This window comes from Danio aesculapii, chromosome 24 (genome assembly GCF_903798145.1).
Source record: "Danio aesculapii chromosome 24, fDanAes4.1, whole genome shotgun sequence".
NCBI classification, from domain to species: Eukaryota; Metazoa; Chordata; class Actinopteri; order Cypriniformes; family Danionidae; genus Danio; species Danio aesculapii.
Window position 1 is genome coordinate 9,812,498 of NC_079458.1, and position 24,351 is coordinate 9,836,848.

The 24,351-nt window shown below is 33.3% G+C and overlaps 2 protein-coding genes across 2 annotated transcripts in view; both read left to right on the plus strand.

Moving 5' to 3' along the window:
* Positions 1-18,975, plus strand: part of cubn (cubilin (intrinsic factor-cobalamin receptor)) — a 96,258-nt gene extending 77,283 nt beyond the window's left edge. Inside the window, 10 exon segments of the mRNA XM_056450472.1 lie at positions 1,636-1,765; positions 4,115-4,332; positions 7,320-7,525; positions 8,135-8,297; positions 10,663-10,871; positions 12,981-13,125; positions 13,197-13,378; positions 15,336-15,501; positions 15,613-15,848; positions 18,648-18,975. Coding sequence (XP_056306447.1) covers positions 1,636-1,765; positions 4,115-4,332; positions 7,320-7,525; positions 8,135-8,297; positions 10,663-10,871; positions 12,981-13,125; positions 13,197-13,378; positions 15,336-15,501; positions 15,613-15,848; positions 18,648-18,755 — 1,763 coding nt within the window. The 3' untranslated portion in view covers positions 18,756-18,975.
* A 3,646-nt stretch (positions 18,976-22,621) lies between these two features.
* Positions 22,622-24,351, plus strand: part of rsu1 (Ras suppressor protein 1) — a 68,369-nt gene continuing 66,639 nt past the window's right edge. Inside the window, exon 1 of the mRNA XM_056450621.1 lies at positions 22,622-22,776. Coding sequence (XP_056306596.1) covers positions 22,759-22,776 — 18 coding nt within the window. The 5' untranslated portion in view covers positions 22,622-22,758. The remainder of the gene's footprint in view (positions 22,777-24,351) is intronic.

The following is a 24,351-nucleotide window of genomic DNA, read 5'->3' on the forward strand; positions in this document are numbered from 1 at the left end:
ACAGAGAATTCAATCTGAACCCATCTATATTTCATATTTTAAGTGCACTAATTGTGTAAAGGATTAAATGTGATGGTCTGAAATGAAGCCGAGACGATAGTTTGTCTGTGTGACGTGCCATTTCTCACATTAGATTACACATTAGATTATATTTACAAAAATTGCTGACACTTAATTTGTGTCACTTATCGTTTTGTCACTTTTGCACATGTTATTATTGTATTTTTAAGTGCAAAGGGCAGTTAATTTTTTTAAATAGTTGATTCATGTATGTGCATGTTTATTAAAATTACGTTTTGTTTTAATCAGTGTTGTGTAAGTCACTTCAAATTCAATAATTACATCCTTAAAACTGTATTTAAATTGCTTTTCTAATAACTTCTGAAAAGTAATATTGCATGGTCACCCAGTGGGTAGCACGTTCGCCTCACAGCAAGAAGGTCACTGGTTCAAGCTTCGGCTGGGTCAGTTGACGTTTCTGTGTGGATTTTGCATGTTCTTCCCGTGTTGCTCTGGTTTCCCCCATATGGTTTCCCACCTATACTACAAAGGTATAGGTGTATTGGGTAAGATGAGTGTGTATGGTTGTTTCTCAGTGATGGGTTGGCGGTTCATTCTGCTGTGGCGACCCCAGATTAATAAAGGGACTAAGCCAAAAAGAAAATGAATGAATGAATGAATGAAAAGTAATTTATTACTAGAGTAATTTAATAAGTTATTACTTCATGAAATCCCTATGAATCTCAATGCATAGACAGCATAAATTAAACTGTATTTAAATTGAGTCAAAAACGTTTAGCTTTATTAAAATGTGTAAAAAGTTTAATTTATATTGTTAAGATTTATAGGGATTTCATGCAATTATTAAATTACAACAAAAAGTATGTTAAATAAAAGTAATGTCAAACAAAATATTTTCAGATAAAGTAATTAGAAAAGCAATTTATATACAAGTTTAAGGATGTAATTAGTAATGATTGACTTTTTGTCATGAACTAAGCTCTTATTCATTGTTTCTTAAGCGTGTTTAATTGTCTTGATCAATGCAATTTCCTTTAGTTAGAATTATACTGTAAAATATAATTGCATTTCAAAAAATTCAATGACTGCTTTTCTGAATTGATTATTACAGAACTGTTGAATTTATGTACAGCATTAAGGCTAATATATTAATAGAAATTATAATTAGAGTGCCTAAAAATGAAAGTAATCCCTTACTTTACTTTTGGCAGACGATAAGTAATTGAATTAATTTTTTTTTTGTATATGTTTATTGATTTTCAACATTTACAAAGATGAAATAAACAAAGCGCACATGATGGGAAAATAAAGCACCCTCAAAAAAAGAATGGAAGAATAAAAGTAATTGAATTAATTAAAGTAATAATTACTTTGTTACTAATTACACACAACACTGCTTATAACCAACTTTTCCAGACCTTTAACATTGATGAGAAATTCAGATTTAGACCTTCAAATTGAGAATTTGAGAACCTCTGCTTTATGAGAATAGCTTTAAATAAACGGTTTAATAATTAAAGTCTTGTTCTTTAAATTTTAGCTCAACTTGTTGGCTAAAAGGATTCAATTTTACATGATACATGTGTCATTGTATGTGTTTCTGTATTTTATCAGCGTGTGGTGGCGTGTTTAATGGAACAGCTGGGACAATCGGCAGTCCATCCCATTCTATCTCCAACTACCACCACAACATCAACTGCACGTACCACATATATGTCCGCAACAACCGGGTCATCAATCTCAAGTGAGTCTGATCAACAATGTGTGTTCTGTTATTATTCATAAACCAATATTTTGCATTAGGGCGTCACAATATAATATTCCTGCATTAATATCGCAATATGCGCATCCATCTTAGTCACATCGCAGGGTATGTGATGTTGAGTCGGGATTATAGTTGAGCAGAGGCCAGTTCAGAACACATTTGTGGAGTCTCTGCAGAGTTTAAGTATAATAGAGTGAAAGTTTATCATCCGTGAGTGTTTTTTTTTAGGTTTTCTTAGATTGTGATGATTTAAAGAGAGTTTAAAGCATTCAGGTACATGAAATTGTACTTTATGTAACTTTAATAACAATTAATATTTCTGATTTATTTAAACAATGAAGACTATGTAGTGTTATTTTTTTACATTTGATTTTTCAATTTCTGTACATGAATACTGATAGACTCCCCAGAAAACCATAAAGTCATGTTTATTTCACTTTATCTTGACTCGTTTGTATTAATCTATGTAAAATGCATGGTTAACCCCCCTACAAAATAATTTAGATTTAGAATTTATGTAACATTTTGAGAGAGAGAAAGCTGCAGAAACTGTCTAAAGAGCACACATGTGGATTAAGCCCCTCCCCCGGACGATCGCCAGTCTATAGTGATCAATGATTGGCTCCTTTACTCAAAGGCGTGTCAATCATCACAATCAATCTAAAATAATGAACTCTTACCAAACAGATCTATTTAAGCCCTCTATTGAAATTGTATCCATATCGCAACATATAATGGCAAATTATTTTCTTCCTGTTCACAAGGAAAACATTTTAATTTGAAGACTAAAATTGAATAAAGTCAGACAAAGTTTGTCTTTTACTTGCTTTAATTGTACGGAGAATGATCAGTTTACACACAGACAGCCTCTGTGAGCACAAGAATCCCAAGGATGTTCCAATGTTTTAGATAAGAATTTCTCTACTGCTCCTTAACTCTTGAACTACCAGTAGATAACACATGACTGTAATAGCCCATTGATTATAATGCATTTGATCTTTACTTTAGCAAAACATTAATCAGTTTATAAAATCAATATATTATTGTCAATCATCAATATATGTTCATCAATATTAAATAATTTCCATCACAATAACACAGAAAAACTAAATGGCGCAATGTCAGATTTTTCCAGCATCGTGCAGCCCTACTATGAATGTCTTTTGATGCAAAAGAATCTTTTTCGAAGTGTCATTTTACACTTTTTTTAACCTTCATATCTACCGTCTATTTTCCCAACCTCGTTATTTCTTTCTAAATTGATGTGTACGTTGGTCTCCAAAGTACAGATCAAAAAACAAAAATCTTTACCGTCAGGCATCCATCAAGACAGCTGTGTTCAAACAGAGAGACAGATGCTCAGAAAGAAAAGCATTCTGTTATTGATCATCGGTCTTTCCCTTTGTCTGCGAAACCAGACTAATATCTTCTATTGATGTCAGACAGGAAGCCCTTCATGCTTAATCTGTCCCCAGAGGCTTTCTTTCAGGAAAAAACACCCCTTCTCCCAGTCATTGAGTACATTTCATGGACACCGATACTCAGATTTTAAGACAGTACTCTGATTAAGAGTCTTCCATGCAAACAGTGATTATTATTATTATTATTATTATTATTATTATTATTATTATTATTAGTATGTTTTTGATGACTTTAATCTGACTAAAGTCATAATCGAAACTAAACTGAAATGGAATTAAGACGCATGGAGTATTCCTGTTTTAGTCGCATTATTGAAGTGCAGTACAAACATGTAAACATCTTAATCAAACTATTACCAGTTTGTTTGGCGACAAATAAATGAGAATAGCTTCAAGCAAGAGAGAGCATGTTTTTGGTGCGAGCAAGAAACGATGACTATACTTAGAAATCTGGAAGAAATGGAAGAAAGTTAGTGAATGAAATGGCAAAGGTGACCTGTTGCCTAAAAATTTGTATCCACCATCGTCTGTTTGCACCCATAGTGTGAGAAATTACCAGCAGTTGAACTTACAACAAATTAAACAAACTTACAACAAATTAAAAACAAAACCTGACATAATTTATGGTGCCATGATGAACACAAATTGTTGTTGCGTGAAACGCCGGAGGAAACTAGCGTTGAATGCTGACGTAATGACGTTAATCAAACTATGTACTATAACATGTAAAATGGGAACAAGAAAGGAACATTCAAAAACAACTCATATAAATACCTTAATCTTATTATCGTCTTATTCAGATTAAGGCAAATAATCAGATTGCTGATGTCCATGTAAATGTAGTCAGTGTAAAATTGGCCTGTCCTGCAACATCATCATGGACTGTATGTGTCGTTATCTCCAATAGGTTCAACTCTTTTAATCTGGAAGCCTCCTCGACGTGTAACTTTGACTATGTGGCGGTGTACGATGGAGAAAGCACTCTTGCTCCACTGATGGGGAAGTTCTGTGGACGCGAACTACCACCCAACCTCAGGTCCTCCACCAATCATATGTACCTGCAGTTTGTTACTGACTCATCAATTGCGGCGGAGGGTTGGAGAGCAACCTACAGTGAGACTTTAGGTACTGTTTCTGTCTTGGTAAAATCGCACAAAGCATACACCAGAAACTGCACTGTAAAAAGAGATTGGTTACTTGAGTAAACCCATCACAAGTTAACTTAAAAAAGAAAGCGACTAAACCTGCTGTAACTTGGAATTGTTAAGTTGACTACATTTTTTTGATCATTCACATAGTTCAATTACTTAATCATTTTAAGGCAACATAATAATCATTCATTTTCCTCTGGCTTAGTCTCTATTTCAAGGTCACCACAGCGGAATGAACCGCCAATTATTCCAGCATATGTTTTACGCAGCGGATGGCCTTTCAGCCACAACCCAGTACTGGGAAACATTCATAGACTCTCATTCACACACACTCATACACTACAGCCAATTTAATTGATTCAATTCACCCATAGTGCATGATTTTGGACTTGTAGGGGAAACCGGAGCACCCGGAGAAATCCCACGCCAACACGGGGAGAACATGCAAACGCAACATAATAATAATAAACTTTATTTTAATGTAGCTTCTTTAAAAGTAGCAACTCAAGTCACCCTACAGACTTAAAATGTACAGCAGTAAAAGATACAATGATGAATGAAAAAAGTAATAATCAAAATAAATAAAAACACATCAAATAATAATAATGATAGATCTAAAAATCAAATAAAATCGAATAATAGCTAAGCTAAAAAAGAGATGATTTCAAAATACTCTGCATTGTGAATATCAGAGGGTAAAGAGTTATTAAATTTAGGTGGCAACGAATTTACAGTGGGTTTACTCATTCTGTTTTAAATTATTAAAGTAAAAAGTTAAATAAAGCAAGAATATATCATTGTACTGTTTGATTCAGAGAGGAAGAAGATGTGAACTAATTTTGTTTTCTGTTGATAGATTGGAACAATCGATGTCTTACAGATTCTAGATATTTAATACTGTAACTCTCTGACTAATATGTAGGGCTGCACGGAGTCTGTGTGCAGAAATCCACAGATTTGCTCAGATTTATTAGCCCATGATTGAGTCTATGTATTTACTTGTGTAAATGTGTGTAAATCTATATTTATTCAGTTTTTAACTTAATTTCAGTAATAATATTGACAAATGTTAAAAATGTTCATATGTTTTATTTACAATTTAGTTTGCAAAGTATAAATTTCTGTATTTTGGTAGATCTATTATAAAAGAGACTTGCTTTGTTTGCCAAATTAGTGGATCTAATTGGATTTGCATTGTAAACATTTAATAAAGTTAAAAAGGTATTATTTTTAATTATTAATTCTATTATTAATTTAATATATTTAATTTTTAGTTATAATACTCCCAAAATCATTTCGCATAAATCCGCAGATGTTTTTTTGGGGGCAAAATTCTGCACAGAAATAACAAAAAATATCAGCAGATTCTGTCTGGCCCTGCTTATATGCATCAATAAAACAGAGTTAAACTAAAGTTAAAAGTTAAAGTCATTTATAACTAATTCATTCACAGTGTCATCATGAAATTATTATAAGAAGTTATTTTTAAGAATTTGGGCATAAAAACAGTTTTTGGTCCCAACTAACAATAATATGGATTGAACAAAACAAAGACATTGATATAGGTTTGGAACAAACAAATGTTAGGTCTTTTTATACTAGTTATTTAAAGAACACAACTTTTTTCAGAAATTGGCTCATTTTACAACTCTCCTACAGTTACACAGTTGAGTTTCACCATTTTTTTTTATCAATTCAGCCTATCTCCATGTCTGACAGGAGCACTTTTAGCTTAGCTTAGCTTAGCATACATCATTGAATCAGATTAGACCAACAGCATCTCACACACAAAAAAAAAATAGTAACTATCAAAGTTCCTTGATTATTATGGAATGAGAGTATAGTTCCTAGCGTTACCAGCCTAAAAATAGCAACTTCTTATTTTGCATTAGTCTTCGCACACGATGTAACCACAGTAAGTCAAGCTTTAAGTAGGAAAATGATCGATGTGCAGCCTGAAATGTTTGTTAAAAACATTCGAACATAAGAAACAATATTTATGAAAATGTTTATGCCAGATGTTATTGTTGATTTAATATATTATATTTATTTGTGATTTCATAATAGTGTTTAAGTAGTAGTTGCATGGTCTTGAATGCTCCAAATACCTGCCCGGAGGTTTTTAAAATAGGGTGGGATCATTGAACAGACTTTTCTTTATTGAAAAGAACTTTTTATTATTATTATTTTTATTATTATTAAAAAGTTTCATTGATGGATAAAAATAGGTCTATTTGATTCCATTTCAACAAAAGAAACACAGGCAGCTCGGTTGTACCAGTCTCATCATCTAATTCAAATGAGTTTGTGTTACTCACAGATCAACATGTCTGATACTTTGACCTTGTTCCTCTATAGTTCTCATTTTGGCCTAGAACTAAGAATGCACGAATGATTTCATAGCGAACTACAAAGATCTCATTGAGGGCTGAACAAAGTGTTCAGGGGTCGTAAACAGTGCTTTGTTTTCTCTGAGACGTCTTATGCACCAGTCCCTTCAGGATGACCAGGCCCTTTAAGAACTAAGCTGTGAACCCTTTTGTAGCTCATCTCTGGGGTGTGGTTGATCCGCCCCATCCTACAACAACACCAACTGTTCTTGGTGAACAACACAACTCATTCAGACAATAAGAGTCAGCGACTATTATTCACAATGGCAGAGAACAACACACAAGTCTTTATCAGTCTGTGCTGTCAAAGAGATTCTGCCAGTAAAGCTCTGCACATTCTTTTGTTTTGTTCTGCAGTTTATTTGCAAATCAAGGCCGTATTTTGTAGATGGTTAGAATTCAGATTAATTTACACTTTCTAGGGCTCCTCGTAGTCGTAATGACATCATCATATAAATGATCTCAAAGCTAAAAGCAAAGACAAAAACTCACATTTAGTCATTTAGTGGACTCTGCTGCCTCTTCCAGGCGGTTTCTTGTAAGCACATCCTTCATCTCTTTCTCTCTCCAGGTCCTCAGCAGGGTTGTGGAGGTTTCCTATCTTCCCCATCAGGAATGTTTGGTTCTCCTGATATTGACATGAATGGTCAGTATGAGCCGCATATGGACTGTATGTGGACCATCGCTGTGGAGGTCAATAAAGCCATCAACCTCACATTCACATCCTTTGAGCTTGAAGGGCCCACCGGAACCCTCTGCAGATACGATCATGTCACGGTAATAACCATCACACATATTGAAACCAATAATAAAGCTGCAAAACATACTACACTACAGTTAATAGGTTATAATAATACATTTCATTTATGATGCATTTTTCTAAACTCAAAGCGCTACAATATATAGTCTATATATAATACACACTCATACACTATGGCCAATTTAGTTCATCCAATTCACCTATAGCACATGTCTTTGGACTGTGGGGGAAACAGGAGCACATGGAAGAAACACACACACAAACACAGGGAGAACATGCAAACTCCACACTGAAATGCCAACTGGCCCAGCTGGGACTCGAACCAGTGACCTTCTTGCTGTGATGTGACAGTGCTAACCACTGAGCCACCGTGCCACTTACAAAAAGCAAAAAAAGATAACAAACTGCATAAAAATGACAGTGATAATCACAAATGAAATGCTTTACTAAAAAATGTTCTTAAGAAGCTCCTCAAACAATCCAGAGAAACAGCGTTCCTAATAATTGCAGGTAATGCAAATGCAACGTGTTGAACAAAATCTCTCCATTTAACATCAGTTGGGATATATTTGAAAAAGAATGATCATTTATTTTTCTGTCACTAACTGTATCTCCTCTATCTACAGATCTATGATGGTGACAGTGCTAATTTTCCATTGGTCGGCACGTTCTGTGGAGATGTGATTCCTGCGCCCTTCATCTCGGCCAGTAACTTCCTGACTGTTCACTTCATCTCAGATGGCACAGTTTCCCGCCGCGGCTTCAATGCCACCTACAACACAGTGAACAGTGAGATCCCACTTCTTCTCAGCCATGTGTACATGTATTGGGTCAAATGATTAGACAGGATGGTGATTTAGAGGGGGATTCTGTAGTTATAGGAGGAGTAGAACACTAAATCTGTATGTATGCAGATGATGTTTTGGTGACGCTACAAAACTCAGGCTTAGGAATGTCTTTGTTGATGGATATCCTGAAGCTATTTACAGTTAAAGTCCCCCTGTATATTTTTGTCCCCAATTTTTATTTAAATGGAAAAAATATTTCATCAACATATTTCTTTTTCTTTTATTTATAGTAGCAATAAATACAGTACAATGATTCTACTTAAGAGAGTGTATATTTCCCATTGCTAAACATTTTTCTTTTTTACAAACTGTAAAGTAAAAGAACACAAAATAACAAAGTTTAAAAAATAAAATATATGGAAATAAGAGTACCACAGCAAAGTGGTAGCATAAATAATATCAATAACTAAATATACATAGATCAGAGAGGGTCAAATCTTTATTTATTCACTCTTTATGGCGTAATGAAAAATCTTATTAGAAATTTCCATCCAAATGGGTTGTTAGAAAAAAACTTTCGCATTTCGCGATGTGTGTGTGTGTGTGTGCGTGTGTGCGTGTGTGCATGTGTGTGTGTGTGTGTGTGCATGTGTGTGTGTGTGTGTGTGTGTGTGTGCGTGTGTGTGTAAGTGTGTGTGTGCGTGTGCGTGTTTGTGTGCGTGCGTGCGTGTGTGCGGTCCTTTACTGACTGCCGCGTGTGTGGGCAGTGTTGCCAGATTGAGCGTTTTGAACACGATTGTGGGGGTGTAAAATGTCATAGGTAGGTATAGAAAATTTGGGCGGTTTTGCAACGGAACTTTAATTATTTTTATTTATTTATATTTATTTGTTTGTTGGTTTGTTTGATTTTATTTTTTATTTAATTATTTTTTATTTAGATTTATTTCTTTATTTGTTAGTTTGATTGATTTTATTTTAGATTATTTTTAATTATTTTTATTTATTTATTTTTATTTATTTGTTAGTTTGATTTTATTTTTTAACTACTTGTCTTTTTTATTATTTTTTAATTTATTCTGGAAGAATCTGTCAGACTTTTACAGAATAATCCCCCCCCCCCGCCCCCACCCCAAAAGTTTGAAAACCCCCGCTGTAGGCTATCGAAAAAAATATAGCTTAAAGGGCTAATGATTTTGACCTTAAACGTTTTTAAAAAATTAAAAACTGCTTATATTCTAGCCGAAACAAAATAAATAAAACTTCCTCCAGAAGAAAAAATATTATCAGGCATACGGTGAAAATTTCCTTGCTCTGTTAAACATCATTTTGGAAATAGTAAAAAAAAATAAAAATAATCAAAGGGGGCTAATAATTCTGACTTCAACTGTACTTTAAAGTATAAAAAAGAAAATAGTCCTTTACATGTGTTCAATGGATATAAATTAATAATTTATTTTTGAATTCATTAAATTTACTATACTGTTTGTTTGTTTGCTTTATTTATTGATCATATTTAAAAACAACCGATGTTGACCAAAGGGCTTTACAAAACAACCAACATACAAAATCTATACTTAAATACAGTTGAAGTCAGAATTATTAGCCCCCCCCCTTTGAATTTTTTTCTTTTTTAAATATTTCACAAATTATGTTTAATAGAGCAAGGAATTTTTCACAGTATGTCTGATAATATTCTTTTCTTCTGGAGAAAGTCTTATTTATTTTATTTCGGCTAGAATGAAAGCAGTTTTAAATGTTTTAAAAACATTTTAAGGACAAACTTATCAGCCCCTTTAAGCAAAATTTTTTTTAAAAAAATTAAATTTGGGAAAAAAATAAACAGGGGGGCTAATAGTTCAGGGGGTTTGATAATTCTGACTTCAACTGTACATATGTATATTACAAAATATGTAAAACAGATTAAAATTAATTAAATGCAATCAAAAGCAAGAGACAGAAGGTGAAGAGCATGACCTGATATGTAAAGGCAGACCCTTCCACAGATGAGGGGCTGTGACAGAAAAAAACCCTGTAATCTTTTGATTTTAACCGTGATTTGGGAACAACTAATTGAAACTGGTTTTTCTACCTTCAAACCTTTAAAAACAAATAACAATAACTTGTATTGAATCCTAAATTGGACTGCAGCCAGTGAAGGGATGATAAAACTGGTGAGATAGAAATTTTTTTGTCCCAGTTAAAAGCGTAGCAGCTGCATTTTGAACAAGCTACAGGCGTGCAATTGCGAAAATACTGCATACAAATACTATTATCAGGATATGAGATGTCTTTTATTGTGATGAGATTTTTGTCATGTCGCCCAATGTTGCATCAGTCATGCTAATATCCTTTTTCCACAACTTTAGGTCTTTGCGGAGGAGCTTTCAATGCAACAGAAACATCTCAGACCATCACATCTCCATTATATCCCAATGCCTACCCGCCGTTCACCTCATGCCGCTGGGTGCTGGATGCTCCCTCTCAGGAAGGGGTGAAAGTTTCTGTTCAGCAGTTCCACCTGGACGCCAGCCAGAGCTGCACCAGTAACTTCCTGGAGTTTAAGGACTTCCCTGTGGTGAGATCCAGTTGCACACATTAAATACACTTAAAGGGGACCTATTATGCAAAAATCACTTTTTTTAAGGGGTTTAAACACAGTTGTGTGGCAGCAGTGTGTGAATACAACCAGATTCTAATGGTTAAAATGAATTAATTCTAGATTTTATAATCACGCTTTATAAAAACAGCTTGTGGAGACACATTGATTGACATTCTCCCTCTGTAAATGTCATCAGAGTGGGAAAACCCCACTCATTAGTGATGATCTCTCCCTCATAAGCATAGACTGCCCTGAGTGAGAAACATCCATTAGTTTTCATGCTGTATCTGCCAAAGATATTGTTACAAATGATTACTGTAATCTCCATAGACGACTTTCTTCTGAGCCACTTCTTTTGACAGAAATAATGTTAGTCCTGTTTTGAATCGGACACACAGGCATTTGTTGCTCCGCCCTCTTTTGAAAAGAGGGCCGGGAGTACAATCTCATTTGAATTTAAAGCGACAGTCATCAAAGCAGCACAATTTGGATCACTGTGGTGTACAGTGACCCACGTACACATGAAAAAGTATATATTTAATATAAAGTATAAGTGTAATATAGTTTAATTAAACAAATTAGAATATTTTAGTTTGCAGTGTTAGTGTTCTTAGATAAAAAATTCTGAAAGGATAAACAAGTTATATATTTTATTGTTGTTGTTATTATCATTTCAGCTTAGGGAAGAAATATTTCAGAAAAACCTTCAGAGAAGTGTAATTTTAGTTTATATATATATATATATATATATATATATATATATATATATATATATATATATATATATATATATATATATATATATATATATATATATATATATATATATATATATATATATATATATATATATATATATATATATATATATATATATATATACAGTTAAAGACACAACAAATTAATACACAGACTCCATGTCTCCCCTAACCGCAGACATCTATTTAACCCTTCTAATTCTATTTAATCCTTCTATTCGGGAAATAGAAAAGATCTTTAACATGCTGTTGGATTTTGACCCAGTTTCATTGATTTTGGGTATACCTAATGGATGCATTTTTTTCATCAGCTAATAAGAAAATCACTTTTATAGGGGGTTTAAACACAGTTGTGTGGCAGCAGTGTGTGAATACAACCAGATTCTAATGGTTAAAATGAATTAATTCTAGAAATGTTTTGGTCTTTGGTGCTGGGGGAAATAGAAAAGATCTTTAACATGCTGTTGCATTTTGACCCAGTTTCATTGATTTTGGGTATACCTAATGGACGCATTTTTTTCATCAGCTAATAAGAAATTGTGTAATATATTAACCTTTGCCGCCAGAAAAAATATTTTACTTAATTGGATTAGTGATAAATCTCCATCTCTTAAAGGTTGGCACTAGAGAATATTTGAGTTAATTCCCATGGAACATCTTACCCATGTTTTACACAAACAACAGAACTTTTTTCAAAGTTTGGACTCCATATGTGGATTATTTGGAACCTGGTCTTTGTCCCATCATGCTAAAAGGAATTTTGTAAATGTATTGTTATCTGAAAAATAATCAATGTTATTATCCTTTTTTCTGATCTGTTTAATGTGGGGTACTCCCGTTTTATATGTAATCTGAGCTTCTTCTTTTTTATTTTATTTTATTTATTTTTTGTGTTGTCATTTTTCTTTGCGTATCTTTTAAAGATGTTGTGTTATGTCTGTTTTGTTGTGAAAATCCAGATATAACTATAAAAAAATAGACACAACAAATACAAATATTTTCAACTAATTTTATTATTACATTATCAGGTTTTACTTTTATACTAATTTAACTTTTATGTTCCTCGTGATATCTTTTTATTTTAGGTTAGTTCCTTACATTATCACGTAGGCCTTATTTTATTTGTTCGTTCTGTATTTTGTTGTGTGCATTAATTCATTATTACTATTATTAACTATTTTTCATGACATAACTAGTTATTATGTAAGTTTGTACAATTTTAACATTCCGCATTAATAATTATGTTTATAATTACCTTGTTATTAACTTGTGCATCATTGTCGCTTTGTCATTAAAATCACTGAAACATGTTTGTGTTGCCTCTCAGGGAGATTACGGACAGGCTCATAAATTTTGCAGCGCAGACTCGCATGTACCAGATTTCTACAGTTATGGACGCACCATGCACATCACCTTCAGATCTGAGGCCTTCATGACTGGAAACGGGTTCAGTCTGAGCTATCAGGTGGCGGGTGAGTCTTTTTTCCTGTGCTTGGAGAAATGTGTTTAATCTTGTGATTTATATTGTCGTGCGTGTATGTAGGTTGCAGCCGGGTGTATGAGCAGGAATATGGTTACCTGAAGAGCCCAGGCTGGCCTGATCTGTATCCTCATAACCTGGAGTGCAGTATCGTCCTGCAGGCGCCTCAAAACAGCTTCATCTCTCTCTTCTTTACCAGTTTTGATGTGGAGACTCATCCTTCCTGCAACTTTGACTATCTTGAGGTGAGCTGAAACATATTGACATTTGTTTTTGGCTGTTATATTTAACTATTATAACAATGTGTTATTATTTGCTTAATATACAAAAAAAAAAAAAAAAAAAAAAAAAAAAAAAAAAAAAAAAAAATATATATATATATATATATATATATATATATATATATATATATATATATATATATATATATATATACACCGTTTAAGTCAGAATTATTCACCCCCTTTGAATTTTTTTTTTTCTTTTATTTCCCAAAGGATGTTTAACAGAGCTAGGAAATGTTCACAGTATGTCTGATAATATTTTTTCTTCTGGAGAAAGTCTTATTTGTTTTATTTTGGCTAGAATAAAACCATTTTAAGGTCAAAATTGTTAGCCCCTTTAAGCTATATTTTTTCAATAGTCTACAGAACAAACTATCATTATACAATAACTTGCCTAATTACCATAACCTGCCTTGTTAACCTTATTAACCTAGTTAAGCTTTTACTTTAAGCTGTAGAGAAGTGTCTTGAAAAATATCTAGTCAAATATTGGCATCATGGCAAAGAAAAAATAAAAAAATAAATCAGTATTAGAAATGAGTTGTGTGTATATATATATATATATATATATATATACATATACACCACATGACATGACCCAGTGTTTTTGTTAGTTTGTGTTTAATGTCAAAATTAAATCAAGTAAAATCTAAAATAAAATTTGAAATAAAGAAACTTTCAAGGATTGAAAAGGATTGCCTTGGACAATAAGTAACAAAATTATTTTAATTATTAAAAATACATAAAATAAATAAATAAATAAATAAATAAATAAATAAATAAATAAATAAATAAATAAATAAATAAATAAATAAATAAATAAATAAATAAATGCATATGTATTAAAGGAAAAAACATGAAGTAAAACACCACCTGAACCACCACCTCACAAAAATATTTTTGCAGACTACTAAATGTCACATGACTCAGTGTTTTTATTAGTTTGTGTTATTGTGTTATACAAGTAAAAAATAAAATACGAAATAAAAAAACAAACATCTCAATAAGCAATTGCCTTGGAAAATAACACAAATAAAATTACTTTAAGTAACGGAAATATAAAAAAAAAAAAAAAAAAAAAAAAAAAAAATACACATATTGTACACAAAAAAGTATTTTGCCTACTGTTCTATTATCACTTGACCCTTGACAAATGTCATGTGACCTAGTGTTTCTGTTAACTGATGTCATTCAAAATTAAAGTGAATAATAAAACTAAATGAAAAAAACTGAAGAGTTGCCTTGTAAAGTTACTAAAATGATTAAAACTTAAAATACATATAAAACTAAACAATATTAATATTAATCCATAAACAAAAACATTCTGAACCACCACTTTTTCTTCTTTTTTTCTTTTTCTTTATGCTAATATAATGTATTATTTGACTAATATTTACAAAAAAATAAATAACTGAACTCTAACATGCTACATTATCACTTGACCCTTGACAAATGTGACATGACCCAGTGTTTTTGTTCATTCGTGCTACTCAAAATGAAATTAAAGTAATACTAAACTGTAAAATTAAACTAAAATTAAACTATTTAGTAAAATGCTGATGTAAATAAAACCTAAATAAGATAAATACTATAATAACATTTTTAAAAATCCAAAAATAATACTGAGAATTGCTCATTTAAAATTGTTTTTTTTTAAACTAACTTTTTAGTAAATCAGTATTTTAAAAATTGTCCAGTTTTATGTAAAGAATATTGGTTATTAATCTATTAAAAAACCTCCATGTAAATCTTAGATAATATTCAAGTACAGTATTGTAGGTGTCTGTTGCTGCACATTTAGGCAAATACAGATCATCCACATATTTTATGCATAAAGAAGATGTCCATACTATTCCCAGACAGCTATAAAATAAAACAGTATACTAGCACTTCTGTTAATCTCTTTCTGCTGATGCAGGTCAGAAACGGCAGCACCGCCACATCTCCTCTATTAGGAAAGCACTGTGGAAACACACTTCCCAATCCCGTCTTCCCAGGAAGCAACCAGCTCTTCATATTCTTCAAGAGTGACTTTACTACCGCTCGTAATGGCTTCGAGATCACCTGGACTTCCTCACCACAGGGTATAAACAAAATTATTCATTACAATTCACTAGTTCTAACTAATTATATTAAACCAATCTGTTGTACGATATTCCACCATAAGCTTTATACGAGTCCTAAATGTTGTCCAGGTTGTGGAGGTGTGTTATATGGAGACCACGGCTCCTTCGCCAGTCCAAACTACCCTGGTACTTATGCCAATGGTAGTTCCTGTGAGTGGTCAATCAGAGCTCCTAGTGGCCGAGTAGTGACCGTCATGTTTAATCAGATCAGCATTGATGACCCAGGAGACTGTCAGAACAACTACCTGAAGCTGTTCGATGGACCAGATGCCAATTCACCTGCTGTTGGGCCGTACTGTGGATTGGTATGTGTTGAAAAACTTCTGTATTGCTATTTCATGCACATTTTTGTCAGCAGGAATGGTTAAATTGATCAAGTGTTACATTAGAGGTCATATGAAGTGACTTGAAATGTGCATTTTTGTTTGATGTGTGACATAACTGCAACTGAAACATGAAGGGCTCTATTTAAATGATCTACGCGCAAAGTCTAAAGTGCAGTGCGCAAAAGCATTAAGGGCGTGTCTAAATCCGCTTTTGCTATTTTAAGGATGGAAAAATACGCTCTGGACCGTGGCGCATGGTCTAACAGGGTTGTGCTTATTGTCTTAATGATTTCTGGGTGTGTTTTGAGGATAAACCAATCAGAGTCTCATCTTCCTTTCCTTTTAAGAGTCGGTTGCGTCGCAGCATGGCGCATTCGCTATTTACTTGGCAGACTTTGTAAGTGTAAAAACTAAACACTTCACTGCACCGCAAGGATTAGGAAAGAGCCTTTTCCATTTGGACTTTACTTTCACTTTATTTCACTCTTTCGTGGATAAGGAAACGTGTTGGACGCAAATTGTCGTGAATGAACTGAAAAAAGTCCCCCGATGTGAAGAAGGCATAAAAGCAGAGGTTTTTATATTTATGTAGAAAATAATAATTTTTGTGACATTTTCATTCTTTAATTCTTTTTAATTCGTAAAGATATTTGCTTATTGCTGTACATCCTGTGTGTATTAAGCAATATGTAAGCAAGGCGCACAACTAACGCGCTCTGCGCTGGACTTTAGACCTGCTCTCAGCTGGTCTATTGTGCAGTTTATTTTAGTTCCTCAAAATAGCAACGTGCCAACAATGTGCCTTAACATGCCTCTTATCTAGACCAGCACACCCATGAGGCGACAAAGTGGATTTGCTTGGCGGAAGACGGGAAAATCAAGGTTGCGTTGGTCTGAAAATAACAACACGTCTTGGAAACATGTCTTGCGCCTTATTGCGCCAGGTGTATGATAGGGGATAGGACTTAAGTAGCCCCCAACCCACTCCCAATTATAAAAAAATGACCAATAGCATTTTGTTATTAATCACAGCTCTGACAGTGAGAGTGGTTAAGTTAAATGCACTACATAAAAAGCAAATGTGTAAAAAAGTGTATTGATGAGGCCGGGGCATGTCAGATACTTGAGAGAATATGATTGGTCAGAAGATGTGATGAGAAACCTAAGAATGATATGACCTCACAAAAATCGTTGACCCACAAACGGCAAGAATTGGATGTTTATGGGATGTCAACCCTTCCATTTTTCCTGGGATTCACCCGTATTTTACAATTCTATCCCACTATCATTCTGTAACTGTATTTTCCGGTATTTCTCCCTAATTTTCAATCTTTCTATGAAGGGTGGCAATACACATTAAAGAACTGATCCTCCCTATACGCAAACCATACAGCCGAACCACCAGGGGGCGCCCCTTGCTCTTAAATGTGAATCTGTTCTGGGCTTTCATTGTATTTAGCCATGAAAACACTGAAATAAATATAAAAACAACAGGAGTCCCTTCATTTCCATTACAGGCGCCATTGCCCCCTCCTAAACAATCCTCAATCCTCAGTGGCTGCATCTAAAATTACTTACTACTTAGTAGGTACTGCATTTGAATTTAAATGTATTACTCGACTGTTAGAAAAGTGCGTTCTATAAAGTATAAGTGTGAGCACTATGAATGGAAGTCGGACGTACTACATCCATCGTTTTGTCATCATCACGTGACCTACCTGTGTCAGTTATGTTACTTCACACCCATTCATGAGTTCTCTAGCGGTGCATCATGGGATAGCGCACCGTGCATGGTATGCGCACTTTAGAATCTCACCGGAAGTAGTAAGACATCCGGATACTTCTTGTATACGGTTTTTCGAATTTTATGACTTTGGACATACTACTCGGCTCGCGTGCTGTTTTTAGCGTACTGTATAGAAGTATGCGATTTCGGACACAGCCAGTCAGTTCATGTACTGTCAGACATGCTCCATGGTGATAAATAGATGCTGTTTCTCAAACGAATTCTGTCGCAACTTGAAGCTTAGCGAAAGTGGACATTTTGGGTGCATGTTTGAACAGTCCTATACACATAATAATAATAATAAAAATAATAATAATAATATCAAAACATGACAATCTTGGTGGGTTTTCTTTTAAACAACTAATTTTGACTTAAATGAGCATAAAAAGCTAGGAAAGTAATCGAATGCTTTCATTATAGATTTGTGCATTTTTAAGTGACACCTCTGTTATTTAGTGGATATGCCTTATTTTCACATCCCAGTTTTGACAGGTATGGTTGTGGAGCACACAGACCTAAATAATAATATTTTGTTTTCACAGGAACTTTAAAAACAATGTTTTTTGTTGTAAAGATTTTGGTTTCAAAATAAAAGCAGTGTTCATCAAAGAACTCTGAATAAAATGTTGATAAGCTGCAAAACTTTTTTCAAATTTGGTAAAATAATAATAATAATAATTATTATTTTTGGTAAAATAATAATAATAATAATAATAAAAATGCATTTCTTTTCTTTTTTATGGATGGAGTAATGATGCTGAATATTCATCTTTGGATCAGAGGGATGAATAAAATATTAAAATGCGTTAAAATAGAAGTTATTTTACTGTACAATATTTTACTGTAATTCAATACTACTGTTTTTACTTTATTTTTGATCAGATAAACGCAACATTGGTGAGAATTCTGGCCTTTCAAAGACGTTTTTTGTTTAAAAAAAGTCACGTAACCCTTTATTAATTGATTTTTTTTTTGTTTGTTTCTTTTTGCAGGAGACAAATATCGCCCCTTTCAGAGCCTCTTCAAACCTTGTGTTTGTGAAATTCTCAGCTCAGTCTGCTGTTCTTCCATCGGGATTCAGACTCACCTGGAGCAGCTGAGAAGAAATTATTTTAAATATTAATAATATTTACACACACACACACACACACACACACACAAAAACACACACACACACTTGGCGATCATATAAACAGTCTCTTTGAGTGGCAAATCAAACATAATGTACAAATTATCCATCATCTGTAGATAATTGTTTAAAGAATGAATTTATGTATGTATTTTAATGTCTTTTTTTGGAAAATAAAGATGTTTGATGTAGCTCTCGAGTAACTGTTGTGAAGGCAAAGAGTTTTAAACTGAGCCAGAAATTGCTTCTTCATTAAAGGGCAGTATTTGCCCTCCTGGTATTGAATTAAAGAACCTTTTCCCTTACATAAAAGCATTTTATACTAGATAAATACCATTTTTTTTTTACCTGTGTTGTCTTTTATGTTGAATACTTACTTAATTCAAAGTCTCCAATTAATTTTATAATCTGGGTTTTAAAAAATGTTTAGGCAGGCCTACATGCCCTAATACCATCTCATTGCTGTCTATAAGAAAAAAACAACCGGCACTAAAAGACCTCTTGAGTTTTTAATATTTCCACTGAGGTCAATATGCTCTCATTCCAAAAGCTGTGAATATTTGACAGTATTCGGGTGTTTAATCTAGTTTTAACTGTGATATCTTCTTCTGTCTGGCCTTCATCCAAACCTGACATCTCAGATCTGTTGAATTATACTACACACACTCAAAGCAATGAGACTAAGGGTGACAATAGAGGCTGAAGGAAGATTAAAAGCTGCCGGAGGTAGATAAAGCCTACAGAGATACTACGAATGTATCTGCTGTCTAGTGGAGTTTTTTTGTCTTTTCAGATAACAAACATTTCTTGCAATCTTACACTTCTAAAACTCTTCAGAATGTTCCCGTAAAGTGAAAGAGACATCTGGGAAAAGTGTCCCAGTTGTCTGATCTGCAATGCAGGCCTTTCTCAGGATTTTCATGTCATTTTATAGCTTCTTTTAACAAGGTTAAAGTTCATAAGAAGCTCTGTGTAAAAAAAAAAAAAGATATGTTGACCTTGGAAACAGTGCTGAAAAAGGGCTCTGTGGAGAATTTTATCTTCTGATTTCTGTCTATTACTAGATTTATAACATGAATTTAAGTAATTCATTAATATTTATTTTATTGTGATAGTTGGCCCATGATAACCTTTGATCTGGCCCATCTGAGAGGAGAGGGAGAATTATGAGGATGGTTTACAGCCTGTAATTAATAATTTAATGTAAACTTTTTTGTTTGGTTGTTTCTCTGTATGTTTGTTGTATTGCTAAGCTACAAATACTAACTAAAATTAAATATTGTAAATACATTTTAAATAGATTTTTTCAAATATATAGTTGAGGTCACAATTATTAGCCCCCTGTTTACTTTATTCCCCAATTTCTGTTTAATAGAGAAGATTTTTTCAACACATTTCTGAACATAATAGTTTTAATAACTCATTTCTAATAACTGATTTATTTGATCTTTGCCATGATGACGGTAAATAATATTTGACTAGATATTTTTCAAGATACTTCTATTTAGCTGAAAGTGACATTTAAAGGCTAACTAGGTTAATTAGGTTAACTAGGCAGGTCAGGTTAATTAGGCAAGTTATAGTAAAGCGATGGTCTTCTGGAGAAAGTCTTATTTGCTTTATTTCGGCTAGAATGAAAGCAGCTTTGAATTTGTTAGAATCCATTTTAAGGTCATAATTATTAGCCCCCTTAAGCTATATATTTTTGATAGTCTACAGAACAAACCATCATTATACAATAACTTGCCTAATTACCCTAACCTGCCTAGTTAACCTAGTTAAGCCTTTAAATGTCACTTTAAGCTGTATAGAAGTGTCTTGAAAAATATCTAGTCAAATATTGCTCTGCTACTCTGAACTAATTTATATAGAACTGTTGAATATACGTACAGTATTTAAGGCAGGTGTATTAAAAGTAACTGTAATTATATTACCTTAAAAAATTAAAAGTAATCTCTCACTTCATGTTTTTAGCGACTAAGTAATTATATTAACGTGCACTTAACACTGGTTATTCCGATAGACAAGTCTTTATAAAAGTCTGCATGAAGTTTTTGAGATTTTAATTTCAGAGTGTTGATGAACTTCCAGCTAAAACGAAATATATTAAGTAGGGGGCAGAGCTTGCTTTTTGCATGGAAAGAGAGGCGTGGTTAAAATATTGTGGAGTCAACCGAGAAGGACAGCCACTCCACATATGAAAACAGATTTTGATTGAAGACTTACAAAAAAAAAAAAAAAAAAAAAAAAAAAAAAAAAATCTGTGGATAAACTTGCACAGATTAATTGTATACCTAAAGAGGCCAGACGGCACATAGCAGTCCACCTGGAATTTGCCAAATGGCATCTGAAGGACTCTCAGACCATAAGATACAAAATTCTCTGGTCTGATGAGACTAAAATTGAACTCTTTGGAGTGAATGCCAGGCGTTACGTTTGAAGAAAACCGGGCACCGCTCATCACCAGGCTAATGCCATCCCTACAGTGAAGCATGATGGTGGCAGCATCATGCTATGGAGAGTCCTTCAGATGCCTTTTGGCAAATTCCAGGCAGGGAGTGGCGTCTGTCTGGCCACCCTACCATACAGGCCTGATTGGTGGATTGTTGCACAGATGGTTGTCCTTCTATAAGGTTCTCCTCTCTCCACAGAAGACTGCTGGAGCTCAGACAGAGTGACCATCGGGTTATTGATCACCTCCCTGATTAGGGCCCATCTCCCCTGATCACTCAGCTTAGATGGCCGGCCAGCTCTAGGAAGAGCCTTGGTGGGTTCAAACATCTTCCACTTACGAATGATGGAGGCCACTGTGCTCATTGGAATTTTCAGAGCAGCAGAAATTTTTCTGTAATCTTCCCCAGCCTTGTGCCTTGAGACAATTCTGTCTCTGAGGTCTACAGACAATTCCTTTGTCTGCATGCTTGGTTTGTGATTTGACATGCACTGTCAACCCTGGGACCTTATATAGACAGGTGTATGCCTTTTCAAATCATGTCCAATCAACTGAATTTACCACAGATGAACTCCAATTAAGCTGCTGAAACATCTCAAGAATGATCAGTGGAAACAGAATGTACCTGAGCTTAATTTAGTGAACTGAGCTCAATTTAGTGAACAATTTTGTGAACACTTCTGTACGTGATTTTTCAGGGTTTTTATTTATTATAAATTTGCAACAATTTCAAAAACTCTTTTTTCACATTGTCATTATGGGGTATTGTGTGTAGAATTTTGAGGAAATAAATGAATTTAATCCATTGTGGAATAAGGCTGTAACATAAAAAAATGTGGAAAAAGTGAAGCGATATATGAATACTTTCCGGATGCACTGATATATCATACATCAGTAAAGAATTATGTTAAGATACAGTAATAAAAACATAACATCCACATCTAATCCAGACAAACGGCTCATATTCAATAATACGCCGGTGGTCTGCTGTGCTGGTGGTACAGTGAGTTCTTCAGGCACATAACTCGAGAACACCTCATAAATCACACACAACTCCACACATACCTTCATTCCTGCTTTGATCAAGTGCAAGCGCTCCTACTGTAGCTCTCTATGTGTGGATTCTAATAAAATACACACCTCCCCATACCCTCATGCTATGTCCGAAGGTTTCCGCTCTCCGCTGGCACCTGCTTCAGAGTGTTAGTTAAAGATTTTACAACATAAACAAAGCCTTGGCCCAGGAATCCAGAACTCTCGCTCTGCAAAGCAAAGTTCACCCATGCTGAAGCATCTGTTGCCACTCACCAAATATAATCAAGCCTATAAATAGAGCCACTGTTTTTCAGTCCCCCGTAGAAATGATCAGCCCTGCAGAAAACAGACACAGAGCGAGAGCAACAGGCAAAAGGAGGACCAGGATACTGTGTTGGACGATAGGAACCCAAGCGTTGCTCATGTTCTGCAGAAGGAGACGAAGAAGACTCTTGTTGCTCTTCCAACTTTTGCAGGCGTCTGAATAATGTGTCTCCCTTGCAAGGTGTGTGATAGCTGGGGATCTGGGGGAGGCAATAAGACACCTGCTGGATTCAGTAATGTTATATTCATTCAGATAATCAGTGGACAAGATGGATAAGTACATTTTCTCTCATGTATTTTGGCTTTATATGATAATGTATAGAAAAATGGTAAAATGACACAACAAAAGTGATGTTCTTTTTGAGTCTTCTTTTTATTGAAATTATTTTTATTTAACCATAAAAATAATTATATCTATTTATAACAACACACACACACACACACACACACACATATATATATATATGTATATATATATATATATATATGAGTACAAAATAGAATATTTTCTATATGAAGCTTTACATTTGTGCATATACTTTAGATTAGTCAGTACTGAAGTCAAATCTGGAGCTTATTTAACAAAATAACTTATGATAACAGTCCAAAATTAGTACACCTAAAATTATATTTTAGGAAAATAAAGTTAAATAAAAAAATGTAAAACAGCAAATATCAAGGGAAAGAAAGAATTGATCAAATTTTGCAGCTTGTAATTTTTTCCCAATATTTTGCATGAATTTAATTGTATTATCTTTCTATTTCTAAAGATGTTCGGTGACTAAAATATTATTTTAATAAATAAATCTGTTTTGTTTAAACGCTGCAGCATTTATTACCTATGAGAAATGGATAAAAATATTAATTTCCCACAAAACTCTATTATGTTGAGTGCTGTATAAAGACCTCAAATGCAAAAACCTCTAAGTGTCATACTATTTTATGTAATGTTATATATTATTTATATATATATATATATATATATATATATATATATATATATATATATATATATATATATATATATATATATATATATAATATTTCCCTGTTTGTTTGTTTGTTTGTTTTTTTTACATTTATTTATTATACAATTATTTGTGACAGTATCAAACCAGGTTTTTCCAATAATATACTACAATAGCATGGAGATTGAATAAAATATGTATAATAATTTTAAAATTAACATGTTGCAAAATAAAATAGAACATATGAAAATAAAAAAGAACTGTAATGTAATATATACATTTTTGGAAATAGGGAAATTCATCAAGAAGATTTACAAAAAATAAAATCCAGTTTTCATTCATATAAATATATATTTTTATAAATATATTTTTATATACTCATAAAGTATTGATGTATTAATAGTTGTAATATTAAAAGTAATATGATAGCAATGACAAAATGTTTGTTTTAAAGAGAAAACTGTTGTATTTAAACATTTAAGTTGTATTTAAATATATTTTACATATTACAAAAAGAACTAATAGAAAGTCAAGCAATCAAATCAAAGAAGTTAATATATAGCGTTTATAACTAGAATCATGTCAAACGTTCTTTGCATTTATAAAATTACATTCGAAAGTGAATATAGCTAGAATGCTATTCACCCGTTCTCGTCTCTTTTTCTGCTGCATGGCCACAGGACAGGCACTGATACAGTGGCGCGTATTCTGATTGGTCCTACATGTAACTTTTTACAACGATCGCGCCAAATTTCTAGCAGATGATTGGACAATAGAACAGAGTTCTG